Source organism: Danio rerio, chromosome 10 (assembly GCF_049306965.1).
Source record: "Danio rerio strain Tuebingen ecotype United States chromosome 10, GRCz12tu, whole genome shotgun sequence".
Classification (NCBI taxonomy): Eukaryota; Metazoa; Chordata; class Actinopteri; order Cypriniformes; family Danionidae; genus Danio; species Danio rerio.
The window spans coordinates 18,703,126-18,720,263 of record NC_133185.1 but is presented as its reverse complement, the minus strand read 5'-3'; the positions used below and the strand labels follow the sequence as shown (position 1 = coordinate 18,720,263).

General features: G+C 35.7%; 1 protein-coding gene across 11 annotated transcripts in view; it reads left to right on the top strand.

Annotated features, from left to right (window-relative positions):
- fbn2a (fibrillin 2a) overlaps positions 1 to 17,138 on the top strand; it is a 168,160-nt gene that overhangs the window by 45,364 nt on the left and 105,658 nt on the right. For 10 of the 11 annotated variants that reach the window (XR_012386197.1, XR_012386196.1, XR_012386195.1 and 7 more), the window contains 6 exons: positions 2,539 to 2,691; positions 4,135 to 4,188; positions 5,549 to 5,674; positions 12,662 to 12,787; positions 15,251 to 15,370; positions 16,804 to 16,941. Coding sequence is in view for 8 of the 11 variants with exons in the window: in XM_073914544.1 (XP_073770645.1) it covers positions 2,539 to 2,691; positions 4,135 to 4,188; positions 5,549 to 5,674; positions 12,662 to 12,787; positions 15,251 to 15,370; positions 16,804 to 16,941 (717 nt within the window). In the remaining 3 variants the exon portion in view is untranslated. Of the gene's footprint in view, positions 1 to 2,538; positions 2,692 to 4,134; positions 4,189 to 5,544; positions 5,675 to 12,661; positions 12,788 to 15,250; positions 15,371 to 16,803; positions 16,942 to 17,138 lie in introns of all 11 variants that reach the window. The other variant, XM_073914546.1, reaches the window with a different exon arrangement.

The window sequence follows — 17,138 nt, the reverse complement described above, 5'->3', positions numbered from 1 at the left end:
TTCTCCCTAACACGGAGGTACGTGCGCCTTTTTTATCTGTCAGTAAAGTTCCCCGTCAGGTGAGCCCTGCAGATTCCTCCGTGGCCCCCAGCACTGACTCAGCGGAGGAGTCACTTGCTGGCCCACTACGTTGTAGGTCTGCCCGCTGGTCAGCCCGCGTTTTGGGTATAGGTGCCTGCTATGCGTGATCCCCACTAGGCGATCCCATATGCTTATTCCGCCACGGTTAAGTCCCCCCCCTGGGCGGACCCGTGTCTTCCCTCTCCGCTAACCACTCTTTGCTATGCGTACTCCCCCTTTTTAGGGCTAGTCCATATGTAAATTCTGCCATCTATCCCCCCCTTGGGTAACGGATGGCCTCCGCAGCGTCCTCCCTATCGGGATTGCACGCTTCCCAACGTACTGTCGTATTTCCTAGAATTATCTAGATGCTCACGACTTCCCAAAAAATATATCTAAATCCGTAAAACTTCTGTTGAAGTAGGATAAATTAGGGCCAGGGACACGTTGGAGGACCGCGTCCCCCATAATGTGGGTGCGTCACGCTTGCTTGACTATCTCCTCATCGGGGGTGTTGGTAAGGTGCAGTCATTATGGCGCTTTCAATGGGCTCCCAATGCGTGGATTTTACAAATCAAATCCACTTATAGTGCTGAAGTTCCCCCCGAAGGGGAACGTTCGAGGTTACTAAAGTAACCCTTCGTTCCCCGAGGAGGGGAACGGAAGCACTATACTCCGTCGCCATAATGACTGTCCCTTAGCTGTTTGAAAGTCTCTTCAGCTTAAAAGGATGGCGTCTGCTGGCTTCAGGTGTGCTTATATGCTGAGATAATTGCAGATGTCGCACACCTGCGCAAGCTTACGCTGCCAATTAATTTCATTCATTGGCCCGTTCAATACTCTCCAGACAAGCGGCTTCTGATCCGAATCCTCCCAATGCGTGGATTTTACAAATCAAATCCACTTATAGTGCTTCCGTTCCCCTCCTCGGGGAACGAAGGGTTACCTTAGTAACCTCGAACGTTTCCCGTCCGATCAGATCCCAATTAAAATAAAGGTAAAATAAAAGGTAAATTAAAATAAAAGTATCGACGATACCGATCCGATTCTTTGCCTGACAATTACTGTTTGGGAAATTAAAGTAACAAGTAGTGTACTTAAAAGTGTGACTTTATACTGAATGCGAGACGAGTATTACGTGTTATTCTTGTTTATTGATTAAGAATTATACAAAAAAAAAATATCCAACTTACATATTTATTGACCGCATCTGAGCATGTTTATCTAAAAACCTCTGCCTGAACATCCTAGCATAAAACAATAAACATTTACACCTTTCAGTTTGGTGACATATTAAGAAGATTTTGAACCTTTTTCTTTAGTTTTATCATTGTCACAAAAAACCCAAGCCCCAAAAATACAGCTACATCGCCACATGTTCTCCCTCTATACCTGGATAGTGTCTGCCTGCTGCACCTAAGGACTCTGCAAGCAATGTCTGTCTGTGTCACAAACAGCATCGTTTTGAGTTTCTGGAAGTGAAGTAGCTCCGTATATAACTTCGCTTCGGTCACCCACATCCAATGATAGCATGACTGACAACATGTGCCAGCGGATTGAGTATCAAGCTAGCGCAATCTGCAGTTGTACAGGGCCAGATTAAGAACATGACTTGGCAGGCGGAAGAACAAGTAGTTCCGCCTAAGTTTACATTATTCAGATAAACTAGGGTAATTGTGGTTACTTTCCGCTTTATTTCTTTTCCAGTAAACTACATATTAGTACATATAAATGACTGAAATATCGATATATTGATAAGATAATCGATTCTACAACACACAAAGCAGGTATCAGAGATATCGATATTTTAGTATCGATCCGCACATTACTACTTCGAGTAACGAACCTTTTTCCGAAACAATTGGGTCAAGCGCTTCACTGGTTCAGAAAGCTTCATTTCACCATCACTAATTAGATGTTAACAAGAAGATCATTGAAAGTTGAAGTCTGACTCCAATAGCTTCACCACACAGGAGCTAATTAAGCTAAATCACATGATTAAACCTCTAACGGACAACAGGTCTGGAGAAGAGCTTAGCCACTGCACCAACACTTGCCACCACCAACACTGGTTTGAAGTGCAGCTCAGGTTAAATACTCTCTCTCCTCTCCCAACAGCCAATCACGGGAAAGATCCAATGATCGCTACCAGGTGGACACAGTTTCCTGCAGGGAGAGAGAGAAAAACACACACAGAGAGAGAGAGAGAGGGAAAACACAAAGCACATTGTGCACACCAAAAGATACGTCTTAGGACTTAACACTGTGCATTTACAATAAACTAATAAAACAGTATATAATAGACTGCAGAGTAAAATACTTTGCAGAACACAATTATTCAAATAATTTTTGGAAATGTTCAGTGAAGTTTTCTGTAGCTATATTTGTGGTTCTAGGGAGGTGTTTTTTGTTCCTGTTGTGTTTCCTGTAGCAATGTGGTATAGTTTTGACAATCTTCCTTGCATATTTTTGTTGCAGACACACACATGCGTAGCACCTGTTATGGGGCTGTAAAAAGAGGTTTGTGTTTACGACCCTTCCAGCGTGCTGTCACCAAGTCACAGTGCTGCTGTGCCAACCCTGACTATGCTTTTGGTGAACCCTGCCATCCCTGCCCTGCCAAACACTCAGGTACAGCTATTACCCATGTTGATGCATTAATGTCTAGGATACATATGATACCGTCAGTTTTAAAGATTTTCCATGTGGGTGAATTGTGGGCATGTTTGGCATCTCCAACATAAATCTATTAGTTTTAAATAATAACACAAATTATCTTATAAATATTAACTAAAATGTTCACACTATACTTATTTTTGTCGATTTTCGCCACCTGAATCAAACATTCATCTGCAATGATAATAAATTAAGTCTAATTTTGTATTTTCTGAGTGTTTAATCTTGAAATATTTTCTGTTTTATTTGTTATTTCAGTTAGAAAATAAATATTTTGTGTCCGTTCTTATGTTATGGTTAAATCGGTTACAATTAATAACCTAATCAAATGTTCCCTATCACATTTCAGCTTTTTGTGGCATTTTACAGTAATTATGGGTTTCGCTTTACTGTAAATTATACGCTTGTAATATGTCATTCCAGTTTAAGGAAAATTATTGGAAAATTCTTGAAATCCACCCACAATTTCGGAATGAGTCGTGTGTTGTGGCATATGGGAGTCAAGCACACAGTTTTTACAGGGTTTCTAAACATGGGCCTTAATTCTTCCCTTGAGACAGTTGATTTTTCATGCATTGCTACTCCTAATGAGAGAGTTTTGGGAGGAGATCCAAACCAAAATTAAGGACATATGGAAAATACCGATGCTGCAAGACCAGCTCTGCTTTATTGTAGGATCTATAAACAAGCAGACGATATGTATAAATAGTTCTGTTGACTGTCTAGTATGCATTCTATCAGAACAATTTTTTTTATTAAAGGGGACCTATTATAAAAAAAACACTTTTATAAAAGGTTTAAGCACAGCTGTGTGGTAACAGTGTGGGAATATAGCCAGCCTCTAATGGTAAAAAAATAATTTATTCAATTTTTTTAATTACAAGTTTTATTTTTACTTTGATTGACATTTTCCCAGTGTACATGTCAATCAATCAAAGTAAAAATAAAACTTGTAATTAAAACATTTTAATTAATTATTTTTTTACCATTAGAGGCTGGCTCTCATTTTTTCCGGGATTCTTCCGTATTTCAGACCCCATCTCCTGCCACCATCTCGTTTTGTTATTCAGTTTTAAAGAGTTATAAAACATTATTTGTGTGGTTTTTTGAGCTGAAACTTTAAGATGACATTCTAGAGACATCAGAGACTTATTTTACGTCTTGTAAAAAGGGGCACAGTAGGTTAACACTTATGCATTTGTTGTTTCTATCATCTCTAATGTCTAATAATTCTCAGAATTGGTCACACTGATTGTTTTTATATTCGTAGTAGATTACTCAACTGACTTGATGCAGACTGATTCCCTGAGTTTAAATAAATCTCTAAAGGGTATTCTAATTTTATATATATATGAGGGATTAATTATCACTGTGATGTTTGTTCCCTCACTCTTCTAGCTGAGTTTCAGGTCTTATGTGCGAGCGGTGTTGGATTTTCTGCTGATGGCAAAGGTATTTATCATATCAAGTTTTGATATCATATTATCATGTTATTATGGCCCAATCCCAATTCTACCCCTTAGCTCTTTCCCTTACCTTCACGTGTTCAAGTCATACACACATGCAACACATATTTCACGTGTTCACGGGTAGGGCTGTCCAATTCTTTTTAGCTTGAAGGCGAAGAGCTAGATAGCCCTAGATAGCTAGATAGATTTTTCAGGACCACACTCGAAACCGAGGGGTATGAAAAAGACCCAGAAATCGTTGTCTGGGGAACATTTGTATTAACTAACGGAACTTTTTCACTTTAAATAACTTAATTATATATTAGTTATGTTAACTTATCTGGATTGAATGTTTTGACATAACTCATCATAAGTAGGCCCACACGGAATCTGTACACGCAGAAATCTGCAGATTTCTGCAGATTCTTAGCCCATGATTGAGTCTATTTATTTACTTGTGTAAATGTGTGTAAAATTATATTTATTCAGTTTTAAAATGTATTTCACTAACATTATTGACTAATATGAAAATGTTTATATGATTTACCTACAATACAGTTTGTAAAGTAATATTTTCTGTCTTTTAGTCGATATATTATATGAGACATGTTTTGTTTACCAAATAAGTGGATCTAATTGGATTTGCATTGTAAACATTAAATAACAGTTAAAAATGTTTTCATGTATTAAGTTTTTAGTTTTTAGTTCACAAAATTCTGCACAGAAATAGCAAAAACATGTCCGCAGATTCTGTCTGGCTTTACTCATAAGTCAAAGTTTTACATGGTTGTACTAAAAAAACCTTAAAAAGAAGAGTCAGCTAAACTAGTTAAAGTTTTCAAACATCTGAGCTTTATATATTCTTTTGGAAAGGCACTAAGGTTTTTAATGTTTTTCATGTTTTTTTTATTCGTGGAACCATCGATGCCAATAAAGAACCTTAATTTTTAAGTGTGCTTGTGTGCGTAATTTTCTGTTGTTTACTGAAAAAAATGCTGGGTTGCACACAATTCCAACATGTTTCAACACAGATTGATTAAGTTACCCTAATATTTTTTATCAATTTAACTGGATTAAACATAAAATAATTAAGGTGTCTCAAGAAAAACATTAGAATTTTGTTGTTTCATCTAATTTAAACAAGTACTTTGACCAAGAAGCTAAAGTTGAGTGTTTGCATGATGTGCAGTTTCTGTTTTTAACTATTTACAAAGTAAGCATGTGAATGATGTATAGCTTTGAATCTATATTGTTCTTAATCTACTAAAACTTTGCTTAAAATATACCATTTGTCACATTAGTGAATATGACGTGTCTTTTTAAGTGATTCTTTTGATAATTTCTTTTATTTATTTGTGAGGCAGACATTAATGAGTGTGCTCTGGATCCGGATATCTGCTCAAATGGAGTGTGTGAGAATCTCCGAGGAAATTTCCGCTGCGTCTGTAACATTGGCTATGAAAGTGACCAGAGCGGCAGAAACTGTTTAGGTCAGTTGACATTTAATATAATTACTTACAAGTTACTACCATGAGCTGTCAGGATTGATTTAAGAATTCAAGCCTGTACAAATCAAATTTAGTTGACAAGTGACAATTTTAGTGTGCATCACACAGGCCCTATTTACACCTGTATTAAGATGTGTTTTCATTGAAAGAGGGACATTTTCATTTACACCCAATGGTAAATGTGGGATTTGTCTCATCTTTCGATTGAAATGTAAGAAATAAGCTAAGCCAGTTTGTTGGTCAACGATTTTTATCCATTCATTCATTTTCTTGTCGGCTTAGTCCCTTTTTTAATCCAGGTTCGCCACAGCAGAATGAACTGCCAACTTATTCAGCACATTTTTACTCAGCGGATGCCCTCCTAGCCGCAACCCATCATACACACACTCATTCACTATGGACAATTTAGCCTACCCAATTCACCTTTACCGCATGTCTTTGGAATGTGGTTGAAACTGGAGCACCTGGAGGAAACCCACACGAATGCAGGGCGAACATGCAAACTCCACACAGAAACAGCAACTGAGCCAAGGCTTGAACCAGCGACCCAGCGACCTTCTTGCTGTGAGGCGACAGCACTACCTACTGCGCCACTGATTTTATAATTTAAAATTTGAGTACATTTTAATAACATTTTACATAGTGAAATTAAATATACCCCATGAATTGAGTAAATTGATGAATATACACAGTTCCTGAATACAGTTGAATCATTTTTACATTCAAATATTTGTAAATCTTATTTAATTAATTTAGAACCAAATATTATTAACATTTAAATGACATTTAAGTGTAATCAACCTTTCTCTATTATCCTGTTTCCATCTTTATATCGCTTATGCTGCATATTGTTGATTTTGGCTTTACAAATACCAGAGCCGACGGAAAATAAATGCCAGACTAATACATATTTGCTGCCTTAATAAAATCTCGGAATATCACTTAAAAAATGTATAAATGTTAATTAAAATACATTTTTGTATAACCTTTACACACTGTAAAAAACAACCTATAGAATCTACTCAATAAAACTGAGGTAAGAATTTGCACTTACTTTGTTTGGGTAGATTCTAAACTATATATTTATATAAAGAATACCTCAATTTAACAGCTCTGACAAACTGCAAAAAATTAGGTACGGTCTACCTAATATTTTACATTAGATTACATAAATTATTACTTATAATAATTGAGTAACATGAACTCTATGTTAGTAAGCAACAGTCCATCTACTAATTTACTATTATTAATTATTACCCAATAAGAATAATCAAAAATAATTTTTTCATTAAAGGTTGAATTTACTTAAAAATTGTCAGAAGCAGGAGATAGCATCAATTGCTTTTTTATTGACAAAACATTTTTTTAAAACATTAGTACAAAAAAGGTACCTTTTTACCAAAAAGTACGTACAAAACACCTTAGCATGAATTTCAAAAGAAATACATTACATAAAGCATTAAACATTCCATATTATGTTTTTCACCCATCTGAACACATTCCAAAATTAAAACTTCAGTGTTTAGATATGTGTGCAACACTTGCAACACAAATGAAAGGAGTCACTGAAATGAAAAAAAATACAAAAAAAAAACTAAATGAAAAAAATCTCCTTTACCTCAACAGAATGCCATGCCAACATTTCAACAACTTTTATTTTAAACCAAAACAAAAAAATGCTTTTAGATTCAATTTTTAGGAAAATACAACTTCATATAACTTGCATTGCATGCAACTTCTTAAACATTTTGAAAAACATTTGAAAAAACACTAATTAGGTATAAGTGCATTAAATTTCCCCCAACACAACGTCATAAAACATTTTACAAAATTGTAATTGGAACACAATACTATTTACATATAGAACAGTGTCTTTACTGGATGAAGCCAGCTCTTTCCAGTAGCTTACACCTGAGGCTTTGGATCTTTTTTAGCAGCTTCATTCCATCAAGTTCCAAAAACAGTTTCTGGAACACTTCAAAAGTGTACTTGAGGTTTTTGGCATATTGAAGGTTGAGTGCATAGATAAGTCCCATCAATAATGTGCATGCTGTGGTTATGTTCCCACAACCGTTCAGCACTCTGCTGCCCTCTATGACGACACACACATCCACTGGGTCCACCTCAGCTGTGGGGTTTTTAATCACTACCAATTTCATTATGTGATTTGTGTGGCCTTCAAGTTCATTCTCCTGTTAAAAAGAAAAAAAAAGCATTTTTCAGCACTGAACTGAACTAAATCATCGAGAGCATGTTTTAAACGAAGCAATAGGCCGTCGCTTGGTGCATTCGCTGTTAAATCATGAGCAATGATTGTATTATCCACAGTACTACAGCCATAAAAATAGTGATCACGTTTAACTAATCCTGCGTTGAGAGAGGTTAGGACCGCCTACCTCATTAACATATGGACACAGAAATAAATAAATGTAGAAATACAGAAATAAATAAATGTAGAAATGCAGAAATAAATGTAAAAATAAATAAATATAGAAATACAAATAAATGTAGAAATAAACGTAGCATAACACAATGGTACCAAAATAGCTAAATTAAAAATGACACTTTAACACAAAATTATTAATTTATGTGTTTCTACATTTATTTATTTCATCATTGAATTAATTTATTTATATATACATTTATCTATTTCTACATTTATTTATTTATGTATTTCTACATGCATTTATTTATTAATTTATGTATTTTTACATTTATTTATTTCTGCACTTATTCATTTATTTATTTATACTTAGGTAATTTCTGGTCCTCCATATCCGTCCGCATGAACCTTTGTGAAATGTAACTTATACATTAGAGCACTTTCTGTTAGCCATTGCCTTAGCACAGATGTGTTCGCAGATTCCCACATTACATGGGAGTGAGTAAATTATCGTGACCTTTTTTATGAATGTGGAGTAATTCTTTAAGCACAATGTTCAATAAGGAAAATTAAACTATGTGTAATCATTTGAATACCTTGAAACTAGGGCTACACAATTTTGAGAAAAAAAAACCTAATTGCGGTTTTTCTGATAAATATTGTGATTGCAATGCAATTTTCGATTTTGAAGATGCTGGTATAGATTGGTAGTGTTTCCTCTGGATCTGGCCACGGGATGTCGATTTTACATTTAGTACACTTTTGCTTCACGTCGTTCTTCGCGAATCCAAAATAAGTTCAAACAGCTGAAGCATTCACACAAGTGAAGCGTATATCATGTTGTTCTCGAGTGCCATTAAAGATTCATTCAACATGAATGAATCATTTGAGAACGACCATTACCTCAAGTTCAAACACTGGAGTGGAGTAGCTTCGCTGTTTATAAATTTCAGACATTGACAATGATGAAAACTACTATAATGAAGTGATATAGATGTTTATTCACATTAGCAGGTGCAAGTACTGGGCAATTAAAATTTAAATGCTAATTTGACTGACCACAAATTCTAAAATGTGAATCTGTCACTGTGGTGTCGACAACAAAGAGAAGCGCGCAAATTATAATCTTCTGGTTGATTTTAACGTTGCACAACTTAACATTTGCATTCAATATATCAACAAGTCAAATAAAACTTACCTGTAATTCAATTGCCGTCCCACCACGTTGGCAATGACATGGAAAATGGCGACCCCACGATTCCCTCCTGGATGTTGACGCATGCGCAATTTACCAAAGCAAATATGTAAGAGTATACTTTACTCATTTTTTAAGTGTTGCATTTTTTTACTGTTAAAAAATAGATAGTGTAGGTAAAATGTACCCATTATGTTGCATTTTAGATGCTAACTCATAAACTTAATTAAACTTTAACTGATTTTCTTGGGTGGTATTTAACACCCCCTTGAGTAATTTTTTACAGTGCAGATGTGTGCTTAAGTTTTCTAGACTAGAGCAAACAAAACAGAAATGTGCGCACATCTAAAAATCTCAAAGGCAGGTGCTCGATCAAAAATAAGCAAAGTAGCAAAAGATCAAAAGAAAATTGGCACACTGCCCCTTAGAGCTAAAGTGGCAGTGTGCCGATTTTCTTTTGATCGTTTACTACTTTGCTTAAGTTTTCCCATCAAAAATTACATTTTGATACATTTCTTTTAAAATATAATTTTCTTGTTTTTTTTGTGCTGAACTAGTGAATTTATTTCTATGTTAAAATGCATTTACAGTATAAAATCATTTAGGTTCTGTTAATTATTTTAATTTGTGCAAAATTATACAGAATTTGTTTTTGAGTAACAGTAGCCGGTGTCGCAGGTGAGAGATTCCACCGACACAAAGATGCAGTGAAAACCCCTGTAAGGGTGTCTATTAAGGGAGTGGAGCAAGGAAAAGGTGCACTGGGATGTGCAGGGCAGTGAGTTCTGTGACTAAAAGGGGTCCGGTGGTTGGGTTAAGTGCCAGTGAGGATGCCCAGTAGATAAGGTAGGAGTCAGCGTAGTTCTTGCTGTCATCCTCCTACACTGTAAAACCCAACAGTTAAATCAAATGAAATAAGTGTAGTTAACTCAAAATTTACTGAAAGTTAATTCTTCTCATTTGAAAAGAGTTTTGAACTCAGTGTTAATGAAATGTCTCATTACTTCAACTTAAATAAAGTAAGTTCACAGTACTCATATATATTTGTTTTTTTTTTTAACTCAAATAGTTTGTTGCAATCAGTTTATGGTCTGAGTTGACTTAACTTAATTGAGTTTTACAGTATTCAGTTGGATTGAGTTCTCTTCATTTATCAGGTTTTACTGTGCCCAGACTGCTTCATTTACGCAAATGGATTAAGTTCAAAGTATTCATTTGGACTAGTTTTTGAACTTAAATGGTTTGCTGCAATCGGTTTCCTCAACTTGTTTGAGTTGCCTTAACCTTCTGGGTTTTACAGTGTAGTTGTGCTTTCCCGTCTTCTTTGACGGCGTATGTTAATTATCCCTTTTCCAATGGGCAACAGCTGTCCTTGATCAGCATGTAAGGAACAGTCTAATATGCATGCAAGGTCAAAAAGCACTTTCATGGTCTTATAATCTGCATTTATTTTTACCTAATTATTACAGCGACTCCCGTATGAATCGTCCAGTGATTCATTTGTTCCCAAACCCCTCCTTAGTGCGAAGCTAATCTGCGCTGATTGGACCGATGACAGTCTGTTGCGATTGGTCGACTGCCTTCAGTGAGAGAGTGAAATGCCCAACAGCTAATCAGCAATATAAAAGTAATCACAGTTTATACACGCTCGATAGTGTAGGCGGGGATTTTAGCTGCCAGTGGGTCATTGTAAATACAGACGATAGCCTTGAAAATACAGACGACTAACTTTTTTATTGAGCAAAAACTGCAAGAACTGGCGAAGAGATCTCCTAGCTTGTCTCACTCTGCTCTTTTCACAGAAACACACACACACACACACATACACACACACACACATATTGCCCTCGTCCTTGCGCGTGCGCGCACACACACAAAAACACACACACACCTCCGGATGACAACGCGCGCGCACACACACACAAACACACACACATACCTCCAGACGACAGCGCACACACACACATACACGCGCACACACACACACACACTACTCCTCCTCCACGGAGCTCCGTAAACAAAGCAGCACGCTTCGCGTTTTTAACATGGCTTTACACGCGATATGAGAATATAGCGAGTTAACCTGATACAGTACACTCGGTTACAAGTAACAAATCACAACTAAATACATTTGCAAGCTAGAGTCAACGAGGCAACAACTTTAATCGCACATACTTACACTTGAGAAATGGAGGAAGAAAAATCCATCCTGACGTCCATCAGTAAGTTACTCTTTACTGATCCTTCCTTTAACAAACGCTGATGAAGTATTCTTTATATAATGTAGTTTCCAGAAGTTTCCAGTAGTTTCCAACTGCTTGGTTATAATGAAGGGGTTTCATCTTTGGGTAGAGACTCGATAATATCCATCTGCAGTGTGACTTCAATCGATCGGCATGTTTGTGTGTGTGTGTTTGTGGGTGTGTGTGTGTCTGGGTTTCTGTGTCAGAGGGCAGGGCCGCAGGTTTCAAATCTCCCGGGTTTGCGCGTGCACGTGAATAACTTGGTTTCGTTAGTACGTCATGGCGAAACACCTAATGACTCGTTATCAAGACGACTCGTTTGAAGCACTATGAGTCGACTCTTTTATAAATGAATCAACAGGTTTAAACACTGTACTCTTTCAGATTTAAGCCTTAGCTGGATACTTCACTTCACTTAGAGCTGTGTTACACACTACATAAGAAGGGGGTTTTCAAAAAACCCAAAATATGGGCTCTTTAACGGAGAGATTTTTTCAACACATTTCTAAACATAATATTTTTAATAACTCATTTCTAATAACTGATTTATTTTATCTTTGCCATGATGACAGTAAATAATATTTTACTAGATATTTTCAAGACACTACTATACAGCTTAAAGTGACATTTAAAGGCTTAACTAGGTTAATTAGGTTAACTAGGCAGGATAAGGTAATTAGGCAAGTTGTTGTTTAACGATGGTTTGTTCTGTTTACTATCAAAAAATATAGCTTAAAGGGGCTAAAATATTGACCTTGAAATGTTTTTTAAAAAATTCAAAACAGCTTTTATTCTAGCTGAAATAAAACAAATAAGAAGAAAAAATATTATCAGACATACTGTAAAAATTTCCTTGCTTTGTTAAGCATCATTTGAGAAATATTTAAAAAAATATATATATAATATAAAAGTATAATTATTCAGACTTAACTTACTGTAATTATTTTTTTTTTTTTTGGTGAACTAAACCTTTTAATCTTTTAAATTTCAACTGACTCTATAGTTTCTAATTAACATTATTAACATAATTAACATTCCTGTACATTAAAAATAAAGTTGTCGTTTGACATATAGACAAATATTTGACGTGAAAAAGTCAAGATGTTATCCAATGTGTCTCATAATGACGCAGCGTCCTCTGTTTGCAGATATTGATGAATGTGTGGTGAACAGTCTCCTCTGTGATAATGGCCTGTGCCGGAATGTTCCAGGAAGCTACAGTTGCACCTGCCCGGCGGGGTTCATCTTCAGACATGACACAGAGACATGTGAGGGTCAGTATCAAGAGCTTCTGAGATCACACAGATTCTTGTCACTTTACGTTTTTCCCCTTCAGTTTCTGCCTATGTGGAAACATGCTATAAATTCCAGAGGCAGGTGTTTACAGTGTTCCACTTAAAACAAGACAGGCCTTACATGCCCTAACATGTATTGGAAAATGGATTAACATAACAGCTTTTTAAAATAGATTTCTTAAAAGTTTTTTAAAAAAGGCTTATCAAGGCTGTATTTATTTTATTAATACTGATTAAATAAATTGCATTCAGTTCTGATTCAATAACAAATTAAATTTTTGATTCAATAACAAAGTAATATTTTGTGACATTGTTAGTTTAAAATAACTGTTTTTTCATTTATTCCTCTGACAGCAAACCTTGCTAGTTTTTAGGTGTCAGTACTTCAATTTTCAGTACCACATAATCAGAAATCATTCTAATATACTGAAACATTTTCTTATTGTTATCAATTAAAAATTGGGCTTCTTTATATTTTTGTGGACACCATTATATATTTTTATTTGAAATCTTTTATAACATTAAGTATTTTTGCTGTCAAGTTTGATCACTTTAAAATGTATTTTACTGAATAAAAGAATGTTTTAAAAAAAAAACAAAAAAACAAGAATGACTAAAAGTAAGTCTTTAAGAACGGGTTTCTCAAGCCAGGTGGCGCATTAGACCAGGGGCTCATTTCCTGTTTCCAAAATGCATCACAAACTGCTTGAGAGACTGTTCTACTATGATAATTGGTGATGAAAATAAATGATGTTCAATAAGATGTACTTGTGTTTACAAACTGTTTATTCGGTTAAACATCAATTTTGAACTGTAGGCCTACATAAACTCGAAACAGTGATTTTTGATCACCTAAATCCGACTAAAGTCATAACTGAACCAAACAGAAATGGAACTAAGATGTGGAGTATGCATATATTAGTGGCATTATTGAAGTAAACACCGCAGTCAAAATATTACCGTCATAAAGGACTTTGCGCCATATTTTTTTCGACAAGATCCACACACACGGCTGTCAGTCAAGGACACACACACACACTCACACTCACACACACACTGCGAAATGAAGAAGTTTTTTCTTTCCATTCACTGTGCGTTATTATATTTTATAACACTCTCACCAGTCCTTACTTCTTATTTGCATATAATACCCCAATTTGTCACGGGGGCATGAATGAAATGTTCGTGAGTGAAGGTGAAACAGCCGAACTGCGGTAAAAGTCACACAAAAATACAGGAAACTCTTACATGAAAGCACTTCATTTGAACAGTTGTATTATATTGTTGTCTATTAATGCAAATAACTACATTACATATGTAAGTGAAAGATCCAGAAGGGCATCCAGCTGATTTGATTCAGACAGCACTTTTTTGCTAGACAGTTCACAGGTTCGACTTTCATTCTCAGTCATTCATTTTAAAAAGCACCCGATCCATTTTATTTATTGTATATGTTTTACATGAATGCATAAACTCAACCCAAGCTCATTCTGAAAACGTAGCCCCGTGTACGTTTCTGGAGACCGCGATTTACTTGGCTGGAGGTACGTATGGCCGCATTTCGTTTTGTCGAGCGAACGCTACGGGGTGGTGTGACGCCACTCCTTTTCTCCGCGCTCGCCGGCTGTGACAGCTCACCTCCGTGTAAAGGGCTTTCCCGCCGCAACCAGTTTGTCGTGGCACAGCGGCCTCTCGTGGATTCGCGTAAACAAAAACTGCACAAATACGTACCTCCCGGGATGCATTCATGTTAGCACGTCACATTTGATGTGGTAATTTCAGAGTAGGAATAGACACAGGTTCAAATAAAAAAAATATATATATACAAATCTCACTTTAACGCAGCACGTTAAGACAGTTAACGGCCCACCTCTAATTTAAACAAAGCAACGAACAAAACACGCAGACATCATGGGAGTGACTTAAAACTAATGACAATGAAGGGCTAAGAGAACAGGGCATAAATACAAAAGGAAACCATTAACTAAACAAGCTGATGAGGGGGTGGAGACAATTAACACAAAGATTAACAAGATAAGGGTTAACAAAGGTGACAGGAAGTGACATGAAAACACTGAACTAAAACAAACAAAAACAGAGGCCAGGATGTTACAAAAATAACAAACACCAAGAAAGCATATCAGAATGATTTCCAAAAGGTAGTGCAGCATGACTCTCATAAATTCAGCATTGACATCACAACAATGGATGACATTTTGTTTTAGATTCAAACAGAGAACCGTACTACTAATAAATAGTATTCTTTTGTAAAATATTACTGTTTTTACTATTTCTTTTATTAAACAAATGCAGTTTTTATATGCATTTTAATAGGGTACAAGCGGTATACTGTACGTATCTTTAGTATTTTGGGACTGTTCATTTAATTGTCAGATCATATAACCTTTCAGTTGATCAACCATCATTGATTTTGTTTTCCAGATGTGAATGAGTGTGTGAGCAGCCCATGCGTCAATGGAGTGTGTAAAAACAGTGCAGGCTCTTTCTACTGTGAATGTTCACAAGGAAGTAAACTGGACAGCACTGGACTTTTATGTGTTGGTAAATGTATACATTTAAACATGTACACCTAAATCAAGGCCATTTTACTTCTATTACTCACTTGTTGATGCAAGAAAAATACAGTGGATGGCAAATATAGATAACACTTTGTAAACACGTGATTTTTCAGATATAATGTCATGTTTATTTTTCAGAATCTTATTTTTACTATGCTGTTTTTTAAGGAAATTCCCTTTTTTGGAAAACCTCTATAATTGCTTGATAACAAATGTCATGGTTGGATGATGAAAGAAGGGGAACCGCTTGGAATATTTGCATTCACTTTGCTATGTACTTTTTGAAGAGGCAAAACTCCTTCAAACAATAATACTTCTGCATCCTTTCACTTACTTCTTTGCACACTTTACACAAAGTGCTTTTCAGCGAAGGTTATTTGGCCTTTTGATTCTTTCAAAAGAGGTTTGGTCCCTGCAGAGTAGTGTTGCCAGGGTCACAGTTGTCTGCATAATTGAGCTCTTTTGAAAAATGCAGTAGTTTTAAAAAATATGAAGTGAATTTTTTGGGGCTACATTTGTACCAAAATGTTTCTTTATCTGGAATACAAAATGAAAACTAAATTGTTTCTTAATGGGCACTGACTTTGGAATACATGCAAGTGAGTCAGTACTTAAACATTTAAACTCTATCACAAACTATTGATGTCAGCAATTAACTCTGATTGGACAAAAAAAAGGGCAACTATTCATTCCTTTTGGTGGGTTTTGAGTTGTCATTGGGTTGGCCTTTTTTTAGACCTGGCAACCCTGCTGCTGGACTTTCAGTTCAAATTTTCTTCACTTTGGAGACACAGTATGTTAAGATAAAGATCCTTACCCTTTCACATGTGAAGTAGTGACCAAACTCAGCTGCATTGTTGAACTGATTTCCATTGAAATTCTCCTCATCCTGTCCTCGCATTTTCATTTTGAGAAAGATTTTTAGGGACTTGAGTAAAAATACAGTATTTTAGAAATCACAGATTTGGCTGCAACCTACCTCTTGTAATTTGGCTAAAAGGGTAACTTAGAACAGCTAATTATTTTGCAAAGTCAGAAAAATTATTGATTTTTAGGTTGCCAGATCAGCGGATAATTAAGGAATAACAAATTAACCTGAATAACTGTGAGGAATTTGAAAGTGTTTCTCTAATTTTGATCATTGTTCTTTTTAAAACATTGAAAACTATCCATCTTGATATTTAAAACATCGACCTGTCTTTCAGAATATATTTATATAATATTCTTAAAAAATAATTTTTACTCTTGCACAAATTGAACTAGAAATTGACCTTGAAATTTAGGAAACTGTTGCTTGTTCTCTAAATTTTGCGACCACTGTGTTAAAAAAATACCATCATTACTAAAAGAAACAAACAGTTTTCTGTGGTGTATTTGTGTGTATTTTATTGTGCTGAGGAAGGTTTATTTCTACAGACAGTGTGAAGGGTTCATGCTGGTTAACTCTTCAGGATGGTCGTTGTGAAGTTAACATCAACGGAGCTACACTGAGGTCACAGTGCTGTGCCACACTAGGACTGGCGTGGGGCAGCCCATGTGAACCATGTCAAACTGGTATGAAAACGTTGCTTCTTACTGTACAGAGCTACAATACTAAACAATAAATACAAGGTTAGTACTATGCTATACTCCAGCATATATGCTTTTAAAGGGATTGTTCACAACGATATTCAATTTGAAACTTTAAGTGATGTGTAATTTTGCTGTGAACATAAACAACATCTCTGAATGTAATATGTTTAAAGTTCAAT